The sequence below is a fragment of the Hyla sarda genome, chromosome 2 (genome assembly GCF_029499605.1).
Source record: "Hyla sarda isolate aHylSar1 chromosome 2, aHylSar1.hap1, whole genome shotgun sequence".
In the NCBI taxonomy this organism is placed as follows: domain Eukaryota; kingdom Metazoa; phylum Chordata; class Amphibia; order Anura; family Hylidae; genus Hyla; species Hyla sarda.
The window spans coordinates 92,716,996-92,729,112 of NC_079190.1; the positions used below are offsets into that span (position 1 = coordinate 92,716,996).

The window sequence follows — 12,117 nt, forward strand, 5'->3', positions numbered from 1 at the left end:
ATGACACTGAGCGCACGGTGGTTCACTGACCTGCAGGAAAAGCAGAAGGCAGCGAACAGAGAACGGGACACCAATATTGGAGCAACGGGGGAGCATAGACAGTTCAGTTAGTTTCTTTTGGAATAATTTTCATCTCTGGCACAGTGGATAAAACTAAAATAAAATACTAAAAAAGCCAGCAAGTAGAAGTAAAACGTCCGTCTTTATTCAGGGTTCTTCCTTAATAGCCTTCACGGTGGCAGACAAACCGTGAACATATCAAAAATATGAAATATTGCACAAACAGAGGGGGGTCCCAAGCATGGCTGACGCGTTTCTGATCTATCAATTCTTACTCATAGCCTGTAGATCCTCAAATGAGGCACCCATATATACTCCAGGGCATTTTCCCCATTCCCACAGGAAGGGGAGGGACAGGTCCACATCACATGTGCGCGTGATTAAAACAAAAACATGGGACCAAACACAGATAAATTATTGGGAGACATATCAGTAATGTAATATTAAATCTGTTTTGCTATTTAGACCATGGGGTTGAATGCAATTCAAAAGATAAATCCACATTATTTCCCTATTGTGGAGAGATCGAATATGGTCACCTCCCCTTTTATTTAGGGTCACCTTCTCAATGCCTGAGAACCTGAGGGAAGTGGTGTCTGAATTATGACATATTAGAAAATGTTTAGATACGTTAGAAATGTTCGAGCTTAAAGGGCCAGCAGCATGTCTAATGTGCTCTTGCATGCGTTTTTTAAAGGACCTTTTGGTGGAACCCACATATGTTAAGTGACATTGTGTGCACATGATTTTATATAAAAACAAAAGTGCTATCACAGTTTATAAAGTTGTGAATGACATGGCATTTGCCATCCACCGTACCTTCTATTTTCTGGCATTTTTCGGCAAAGGGACATACCACACACCGCGATTTACCGCACTTGTGGAAGCCCTTGGTGCTAATCCACTGGGTGGTAACACTAGCCGTGTCCACCATACTGGGAACAAGGAGATTGGATAGAGTAGGTGCCCGCCTCGCTGCAAATCTCACACCTGACTTTATAATCTCCCCTACCGTGGGATCTGTTGATAGCAAAGGTAAGTGTTTAATTACAATGCGTTTGATGTCATTAAATTCTGGACTGTACATGGTGACAAATGTAGGACAATCTTGGGATTCAGTTGGTTGCTTACTTGTAAAAAGGGATTTTCCATCCATAGGATCCACTCTCGACCGAGCTTTTTTCAAGAGCCATCCAGGGTAACCTCGAGCCGCCAGGCGTGTGCATGCTGCATCAGCTTCCCTGCGGTACATCTCGGCGGAAGAACTGATCCGCTTAATTCATATAAGTTCACCTACTGGTATGGCTCTTACCGTTTGTTTGGAATGGCATGAATTCGCCCTTAGGATGGTATGGCCTGATATCCTTTTTCTGTAAGGATCAACCTCAATTTTATTTGTATCAGGGTTGCCACGTAATATGACATCCAAAAAGGGGGTTTCACTTTTACACCATGTGTGGGTAAACGTAAGATTGAACCGATTATTATTGATATATGTCATGAATGCATCAACGGTCAGATGGTCAGACGACCAAATGATGAACTCATCTTATACATACCTCCCATACCATGCGAGGCATGTGGAAAATGGATTGGTGTCAGAAAAACTGCTCCTCCCACCAAAAAACAAAAAGGTTAGCCCGAGCTGGTGATGACTTTGCTCCCATTGAAGCACCCGTGCGCTGCAAATAAAAATTGTTACCAAACATAAAATAATTGTGTTTTAACACAAAATCTACCACCTCAATAATGTAATGTCTCAAATCCACAGAATATTTAGAAAATCTCATCAGTATATCCGAGATAGCTGATAATGCCAGGTTTTTCGGAATACTGGAATAGAGCGATTCAATGTCGCAAGTAAGCCACGACAGAGAATCACTCAATGGGAATTCATCCATGATTTTTAGCAAGTGCTTAGTGTCCTTGATATAACTTGGGCATTGCATAACCAGAGGTTGCAGTACTGAGTCCAACCACTCGCATAGGTGCTCGTTAAGGGATCCGATCCCCGCCACGATCGGACGCATCGGCGGCGGGAATCGGTCCTTATGCAGCTTGGGTAGCGAGTGGAAGATAGGAATAATTGGAGCAGGCACGAAAATATAATCCACTTCTTTTTGGGTCAAAATAGATCTGGCTTTCCCCTCTTCCAACAGAGTCAACAGTTCTTTTTTAAAAGGTTCAGTGGGATCCCCACAAAGTTTAAGGTAAGTTTTATCATCAGATAGTAGATTTTCATTTAAATTGATATACAGTCCCGTGTCCATACATACTACCGAGCCGCCTTTATCGGCGGATCGGATCGCCAAATTTATGTTTTTCTTTAATTTCTTTATGGCAGTTGCCTCCTTTTTATTCAAATTAGGATGAGTTGTATTGGACATTACTTTTGATTGTAGATTAACCAAATCTTTCATGATAAGGTCCTTGAACCAATCAAAAATTGCTGGTCTGGTCTGTATGGGGTAAAAATGTTGGTTTTTAGTGGAGAAGGTATGTGCAGTATTCACTTCATCACAAATTGATATTGACATCCCACTATTTTCAAGGAGACAGAGATCTCTAAAAGCAATTTGTTCTGCTAACGTATGCATTAGTGGTAAATCAGGGTTTATAGAAAGTTGAGGTGGGTCCGATGGTTCATCAGCATTTTCCACAAAAAAAGTTTCTTAACTGTTAAAGTTCTCACAAATTTATTTATATCCAAAATTGTCCGATAAACATGAAAATGATGTGTAGGAGAGAAACCCAGTCCTTTCCACAGGACCGAGGTTTCTTCATCTGTAATGATTTGTGCAGAAATGTTAATGACTTGAAAATCCTCTTTTATTACTTTTTCCGTTTGTTCTTGTTACGCTCCGAAGCTCTTCTTCCTATGTTTTCTGCCACCGCGCCTTCCTCGTTTTTTGACTGTCTTCTCGCATTGCGATTCTTGTGAGTGTTCACATATTGCTGTTCTGAGTCCCCGCTAGTGTCCGTGGTATCTGAACAATCTGAATTTTCAGTAAACTCCTGGTCAGAAGAACTAAATTCACATGGAGCGATTCTCTGTCGTGGCTTACTTGCGACATTGAATCGCTCTATTCCAGTATTCCGAAAAACCTGGCATTATCAGCTATCTCGGATATACTGATGAGATTTTCTAAATATTCTGTGGATTTGAGACATTACATTATTGAGGTGGTAGATTTTGTGTTAAAACACAATTATTTTATGTTTGGTAACAATTTTTATTTGCAGCGTACGGGTGCTTCAATGGGAGCAAAGTCATCAACAGCTCGGGCTAACCTTTTTGTTTTTTGGTGGGAGGAGCAGTTTATTTTTTCTGACACCAATCCATTTTCCACATCCCTCGCATGGTATGGGAGGTATGTAGACGATGTGGTCATCATTTGGTCGTCCGACCATCTGACCGTTGATGCATTCATGACATATATCAATAATAATCGGTTCAATCTTAAGTCCCAGGATGCCCTTGGTCCTAGTGGGGTTAAAAGGTCAAAAGATTTAAATATATAAACTAAGAAGACACTGTGAAGTATGGGGATATACTCGGCAGGCCTGGAGAAATATTTTTCTAAAAGATGTTTTTATGTACTTGATGTATTTCTAGGTGAATATTAATATATATATATATTTATATATATATATATATATATATATATATATATAATGTCAAAGAAGAAAGTAGCACTCCTAAAGCGTGAGTAGGTGCCTCCAGCTAGGGTCCGTGTCCAGGATCCTGCATATGTAGTTCCAAGGAAAATGCTGTGGCACTCAAGGTATGGTGAAAAAATGAAAACTATTTATTCATCCCAAATGTGCAAAGAGCAACGTTTCAATGGTCTCACACCATCATTATCAAGTGGCTTGTGGATTGGCACGTGGCTTGATAATGATGGTGTGAGACCATTGAAACGTTGCTCTTTGCACATTTGGGATGAATAAATAGTTTTCATTTTTTCACCATACCTTGAGTGCCACAGCATTTTCCTTGGAACTACATATGCAGAATCCTGGACACGGACCCTAGCTGGAGGCACCTACTCACGCTTGGAACTATATATATATATATATATATATATATATATATATATACATATACACACACACACAAATCAAAAAATATGTTGCAGTCTCTTGTAATACCTTTTTTATTGGACTAACAGAATTTTGTAGAGACAAGCTTTCAGGATTCCTCCCTTTATCAAGTCCAATATTCAAGGACTAATGATCAAAGGACTTTATAAATTATCAGGGAGGAATCCGAAAGTTTGTATCTACAAAATTCTGTTAGTCCAATAAAAAAGGTATTACAATCTGCATCACTGGACTAATATGGCTACTCACATTTACTATACAGATATACACATACCTGAAGATGGTTTAGAACCTTGTGATGTCACACATGCTTGTGATGATGTCACCGTAAGCTGTACAAGGAGGTGCGCGCCGGCTGCAGTCTCTTCAGTGTGTTTTGCATTCACAACCTGTGGTGCAAAGTGTTTGTTAGAGAGTTTCTATTTGCGATAGAGAATTCAAGATTTTGACCGTTCCTTGTCTGAAGAGAGAACCACAAGGTAAGTCTCAGCCTCTTCTATTCATACATACACAGGGCTTTTTGTTTGACATTTTTTTTTATTGCTGTTGCTTTTTTTTTTTAGCAAAAAAAACCCAAGAAATTAATTTCCAAAAGAAATAACAAAAGTTATATTTCTCATAGCATTGTGACAATACTTGGCTTAGGCATTAAACATAATAAAACGCACAGATAGTATCATGACCAGAGCTTTTTCTTGCAAAACTGCTAAAATGCAATTATGCCCAAAAAAGCCCCCAAGAAAAAGAGTCCTAATTCATGATGTTCTAAAAGATATAAGTCTATGAGAAAGATTTGGTTCTGTAGTACAAGAATAACAGAAAGATTAGGGCAGAAATATAATAGTATATAATAGATTTCTGTGTGTACTAACAATAGAAATACTCCGGGTACTCCGAAAGGGAAAATTTTCAAATCAACTAGTGGCAGAAAGTCATATAGGGTACGGATAGATCCCAATGAGATGGGGTAGGTTCATTATTAGTAAATGTATATAGCAGGATAGCCCAATTGTATCTACAGTATGAAGTTCACATGGCCCAGTGACCATACAGCCAAGCCCTTATAATCCACCATTACTGGGACAGATTCAGGGTTATCAGATATTACTAGGACCGGACAGGTTTAGGGTTATCAGATATTACTAGGACCCGACAGGTTCAGGGTTATCAGATATTACTAGGACCGGACAGGTTCAGGGTTATCAGATATTACTAGGACCGGACAGGTTCAGGGTTATCAGATATTACTAGGACCGGACAGATTCAGGGTTATCAGATATTACTATGACCGGAGAGGTTCAGGTTTATCAGATATTACTAGGACCGGACAGGTTCAGGGTTATCAGATATTACTAGGACCGGACAGGTTCAGGGTTATCAGATATTACTAGGACAAGACAGGTTCAGGGTTATCAGATATTACTAGGAACGGACTGGTTCAGGGTTATCCGATATTACTAGGACCGGACAGGTTCAGGGTTATCAGATATTACTAGGACCGGACAGGTTCAGGGTTATCAGATATTACTAGGACCGGACAGGTTCAGGGTTATCAGATATTACTAGGACCGGACAGGTTCAGGGTTATCAGATATTACTAGGACCGGACAGGTTCAGGGTTATCAGATATTACTAGGACCGGACAGGTTCAGGGTTGTCAGATATTACTAGGACCGGACAGGTTCAGGGTTATCAGATATTACTAGGACCGGACAGGTTCAGGGTTATCAGATATTACTAGGACTGGACAGGTTCAGGGTTATCAGATATTACTAGGACTGGACAGGTTCAGGGTTATCAGATATTATTAGGACCGGACAGGTTTAGGGTTATCAGATATTACTAGGACCGGACAGGTTCAGGGTTATCAGATATTACTAGGACCGGACAGGTTTAGGGTTATCAGATATTACTAGGGCCGGACAGGTTCAGGGTTATCAGATATTATTAGGACCGGACAGGTTCAGGGTTATCAGATATTACTAGGACCGGACAGGTTCAGGGTTATCAGATATTACTAGGACCGGACAGGTTCAGGGTTATCAGATAATACTAGGACCGGACAGGTTCAGGGTTATCAGATATTACTAGGACCGGACAGGTTCAGGGTTATCAGATAATACTAGGACCGGACAGGTTTAGGGTTATCAGATATTACTAGGGCCGGACAGGTTCAGGGTTATCAGATATTATTAGGACCGGACAGGTTCAGGGTTATCAGATATTACTAGGACCGGACAGGTTCAGGGTTATCAGATATTACTAGGACCGGACAGGTTCAGGGTTATCAGATAATACTAGGACCGGACAGGTTCAGGGTTATCAGATATTACTAGGACCGGACAGGTTCAGGGTTATCAGATATTACTAGGACCGGACAGGTTCAGGGTTATCAGATATTACTAGGACCAGACAGGTTCAGGGTTATCAGATATTACTAGGACCGGACAGGTTCAGGGTTATCAGATATTACTAGGACCGGAAAGGTTCAGGGTTATCAGATATTACTAGGACCGGACAGGTTCAGGGTTATCAGACATTGGTAACCTCAGGGAAGACGTCTCCATATATAACACTTATAGAGAAGCGTCTTCTTCTGAGGCTGCGATAGTCTTAGTGTTATCTTGTGGTTCTGTGCTGGACATTTCTGCTCTGTATGAAGGATCTATTGTATAATGACAGGAATGATGACATGTTGTCTAATGTGTTCACTTATCTCTCTCTCTCTAGTGTTTTCAGGCTCTGACCTGTGACCATGGCCTCTCCACAAGACCCATTGCTGAAGGAGGAGGAAGAAGCAATGGAGGACCATAGTGATATGGATGTAGAAAAGGGCGATATCCCTGAGAGGCAGAACCTGCCATCTCTAAGCGTGATGTCCACCGCACGTTCCATCATCACCATAGTGATCCTCGCCTTTGTTAATTTGCTCATCTATGCAAATCGCTCCAGCGTGGCGGGGGTGCTGCCTTATATACAGAAAGCATATGACACCAATGCTAGTCTGTCCGGCTTATTGAATACATTGTTCATTGGAAGCTACGTGCTGGTCGCACCAATTGCCGGATATTTGGGCGACCACTGTAATAAGAAATATACTGTTTGCGCAGGAGTCATCGTTTGGCTGAGCATGACACTTACCCTGTCATTCATCCCTGACGGGTACTTCCTGCTCTTCCTGCTGACGAGTGGACTGGTGGGAGCTGGAGAGGCGACTTTCTGCACCATCGCCCCCTCCATCATTGCAGACCTTTTTACAAGTGACCAGCGGACCCGCATGCTGAACGTGTTTTACTCCGTCATACCTGTAGGCTGCGGACTAGGATACATCATCGGGCCCAAAGTGACTAATGCAGCAAGGGGCGATTGGCACTGGGCATTTCGGGTCACCCCTGGCCTGGGCCTCATAGCTGTGGCTTTGATGATTTTGGTCACAAAGGAGCTTCCAAGAACGACTACAAACGGGAAGAAGAACAACAAATCCCAGAAGTTTGCCAAATGGGCGACAGATCTGAAAAAACTATTTAAAAATCGAAGCTTCATGTTAACCACCATGGGATCGACGGCTGTATCCTTCATAGTGGGAGCCATAGGTGTATGGGGTCCGTCATACCTGACCCACGCACGAACACTCCTACAAGAGAAGGACCCTTGCCGTGCTGAACCGTGTGACTATCACGACATCCTAATATTTGGTGTGGTTACAGTCGTTTCCGGCATTCTGGGAGTTGTAGCAGGGACGGAGATAAGTAAAAGATATCGCAAATCCAACCCACGGGCGGACCCGCTTGTGTGTGGATGCGCGATGATGCTCTCCGCCCCTTTTCTTCTGTTGGCATTGACTTTTGGCAACATCAGCCTCGTTGCCACCAACATCTTCATCTTCATCGGAGAGACGCTTCTGTCAGTAAATTTCACCCTCATATCTGACATTATACTAAAAGTAGTAACTCCGTGGAGGAGATCTTCAGCCCTGGCTGTGCAGATGACAATCTATCACCTCCTAGGTGACGCCGGCAGCCCGTACCTCATCGGCCTGATATCTGACACCTACGAACGAGGATATGCCAAATCCCCTCTTCTGAAATACCGCAGCCTGGAGTATGCCCTCATGACCTGCACCATAATGGCAGTCATCGGAGGGGCCTTCTTCATGGCCACGGCCCTATATATAGAGAGGGACGAAAAAGAAGCAGAGATGGAATCAGAACCTCCGTCATCCTCCTCCTCCTCACTGCTTCCTGCCGATGAGGACCGCGCTTCAGACTGAAGAAAAGTCATTGCTTACCTTTATCTCGTTTACTTCATTAAAAAAAAATTAAGAAAAAAATAACTGCATTTGTTCTATGTTCCACTTTACCCCTTATTCTCTACCCAGGGGCGGACACACAGAGACATATACACAGTGTAGGGTCCGTCCCAAGGAGGCTACCTTATCGCGGTGGGAAGGTCCAAGCTATTTGACCGCCGGCGGAGACAAATTTGCGAGCTAAGTGCCTCACTATTTCATAGTTTCACATTTGCATCTATTACACCATAGCTGTATAGCTCTCCATGTTTTAACTGCATTTGCATGTTTCACCTATATCCTTGTGCTGGCAGTGTGCTGCTGCATTCTTCTGTTGCTGTATATCTAGCCTAGTAGCGTGCACCTGTAGGCCAGGTCCATATAATAGTTTAGATAGATAGATAGATATGAGATAGATAGATATGAGGATAGATGGATAGATATGAGAAAGATAGATAGATAGATGCATAAATAGATGGATATAGATAGATGGATGGATGGATGGATAGATATGAGATACATAGATAGATAGATAGGCGATAGATATATAATAGATTGATAGATAGATAGATAGATAGATAGATCAGTGTTTCCCAACCTGGGGGCCTCCAGCTGTTGCAAAACTACAACTCCCAGCATGCCCGGACAGTCCTTAGCTGGGAGTTAGAGTTTTTCAACAGCTGGAGGCACCCAGGTTGGAAAACAATGGACTAAGGACCTACCTACCAAACCTGAGTGTCTCCAGCTGTTGCAGAGCTATAACTCCCAGCATGCCTGGACAGCTAAAGACTGTCAGGGGAATGCTGGGAGTTGTAGTTTTGCAACAGCTGGAAGTCCCCAGGTTGGAAAATACTGACTAAGGCAGTGTTTTCAAAACAGTGTCTCTCCAGGTGGTCCAAAACTACAACTCCCAGCATTCCCGGACAGTCTCTAGCTGTCAAGGCATGCTGGAAGTTATAGTTTTGCAACAGCTGGAGGCACACTTATTTGTAAACACTGGTGTAACACTGGAGGCACACTGATTTGTAAAACTGGTGCTGAAACAATGATGACACTGAGCGCACCGTGATTCACTGACCTGCAGGAAAAGCAGAAGGCAGCGAACAGAGAACGGGACACCAATATTGGAGCAACGGGGGAGCATAGACAGTTGAGTTAGTTTCTTTTGGAATAATTTTCATCTCTGGCACAGTGGATAAAACTAAAATAAAATACTAAAAAAGCCAGCAAGTAGAAGTAAAACGTCCGTCTTTATTCAGGGTTCTTCCTTAATAGCCTTCACGGTGGCAGACAAACCGTGAACATATCAAAAATATGAAATATTGCACAAACAAAGGGGGGTCCCAAGCATGGCTGACGCGTTTCTGATCTATCAATTCTTACTCATAGCCTGTAGATCCTCAAATGAGGCACCCTTATATACTCCAGGGCATTTTCCCCATTCCCACAGGAAGGGGAGGGACAGGTCCACATCACATGTGCGCGTGATTAAAACAAAAACATGGGACCAAACACAGATAAATTATTGGGAGACATATCAGTAATGTAATATTAAATCTGTTTTGCTATTTAGACCATGGGGTTGAATGCAATTCAAAAGATAAATCCACATGATTTCCCTATTGTGGAGGGATCGAATATGGTCACCTCCCCTTTTATTTAGGGTCACCTTCTCAATGCCTGAGAACCTGAGGGAAGTGGTGTCTGAATTATGACATATTAGAAAATGTTTAGATACGTTAGAAATGTTCGAGCTTAAAGGGCCAGCAGCATGTCTAATGTGCTCTTGCATGCGTTTTTTAAAGGACCTTTTGGTGGAACCCACATATGTTAAGTGACATTGTGTGCACATGATTTTATATAAAAACAAAAGTGCTATCACAGTTTATAAAGTTGTGAATGACATGGCATTTGCCATCCACCGTACCTTCTATTTTCTGGCATTTTTCGGCAAAGGGACATACCACACACCGCGATTTACCACACTTGTGGAAGCCCTTGGTACTAATCCACTGGGTGGTAACACTAGTCGTGTCCACCATACTGGGAACAAGGAGATTGGATAGAGTAGGTGCCCGCCTCGCTGCAAATCTCACACCTGACTTTATAATCTCCCCTACCGTGGGATCTGTTGATAGCAAAGGTAAGTGTTTAATTACAATGCGTTTGATGTCATTAAATTCTGGACTGTACGTGGTGACAAATGTAGGACAATCTTGTGATTCAGTTGGTTGCTTACTTGTAAAAAGGGATTTTCGATCCATAGGATTCACTCTCGACCGAGCTTTTTTCAAGAGCCATCCAGGGTAACCTCGAGCCGCCAGGCGTGTGCATGCTGCATCAGCTTCCCTGCGGTACATCTCGGCGGAAGAACTGATCCGCTTAATTTGTATAAGTTCACCTACTGGTATGGCTCTTACCGTTTGTTTGGAATGGCATGAATTCGCCCTTCGGATGGTATTGCCTGATATCTTTTTTCTGTAAGGATCAACCTCAATTTTATTTGTATCAGGGTTGCCACATAATATGACATCCAAAAAGGGGGTTTCACTTTTACACCATGTGTGGGTAAACGTGAGATTGAACCGATTATTATTGATATATGTCATGAATGCATCAACGGTCAGATGGTCAGACGACCAAATGATGAACTCATCTTATACATACCTCCCATACCATGCAAGGCATGTGGAAAATGGATTGGTGTCAGAAAACTGCTCCTCCCACCTAAAAACAAAAAGGTTAGCCCGAGCTGGTGATGACTTTGCTCCCATTGAAGCACCCGTGCGCTGCAAATAAAAATTGTTACCAAACATAAAATAATTGTGTTTTAACACAAAATCTACCACCTCAATAATGTAATGTCTCAAATCCACAGAATATTTAGAAAATCTCATCAGTATATCCGAGATAGCTGATAATGCCAGGTTTTTCGGAATACTGGAATAGAGCGATTCAATGTCGCAAGTAAGCCACGACAGAGAATCGCTCCATGTGAATTCATCCATGATTTTTAGCAAGTGCTTAGTGTCCTTGATATAACTTGGGCATTGCATAACCAGAGGTTGCAGTACTGAGTCCAACCACTCGCATAGGTGCTCGTTATGGGATCCGATCCCCGCCACGATCGGACGCATCGGCGGCGGGAATCGGTCCTTATGCAGCTTGGGTAGCGAGTGGAAGATAGGAATAATTGGAGCAGGCACGAAAATATAATCCACTTCTTTTTGGGTCAAAATAGATCTGGCTTTCCCCTCTTCCAACAGAGTCAACAGTTCTTTTTTAAAAGGTTCAGTGGGATCCCCACAAAGTTTAAGGTAAGTTTTATCATCAGATAGTAGATTTTCATTTAAATTGATATACAGTCCCGTGTCCATACATACTACCGAGCCGCCTTTATCGGCGGATCGGATCGCCAAATTTATGTTTTTCTTTAATTTCTTTATGGCAGTTGCCTCCTTTTTATTCAAATTAGGATGAGTTGTATTGGACATTACTTTTGATTGTAGATTAACGAAATCTTTCATGATAAGGTCCTTGAACCAATCAAAAATTGCTGGTCTGGTCTGTATGGGGTAAAAATGTTGGTTTTTAGTGGAGAAGGTATGTGCAGTATTCACTTCATCACAAATTGATATTGACATCCCACTATTTTCAAGGAGACA

The 12,117-nt window shown here is 42.2% G+C and overlaps 1 protein-coding gene across 1 annotated transcript; it reads left to right on the forward strand.

Moving 5' to 3' along the window:
* The first annotated feature begins 4,490 nt into the window (after positions 1 to 4,490).
* Positions 4,491 to 8,497, forward strand: LOC130357662 (protein spinster homolog 1-like). The gene is made up of 2 exons (XM_056560393.1): positions 4,491 to 4,643; positions 6,895 to 8,497. Exon 2 carries the CDS (start codon positions 6,920 to 6,922, stop codon positions 8,432 to 8,434), a length of 1,515 nt encoding a protein of 504 aa, XP_056416368.1. The 5' UTR covers positions 4,491 to 4,643; positions 6,895 to 6,919; the 3' UTR covers positions 8,435 to 8,497.
* Positions 8,498 to 12,117: the final 3,620 nt, after the last annotated feature.

Excerpts from the sequence above, each read along its gene's own strand:
- LOC130357662 (XM_056560393.1), top strand. The coding sequence starts at position 6,920 with ATGGCCTCTCCACAAGACCCATTGCTGAAGGAGGAGGAAGAAGCAATG.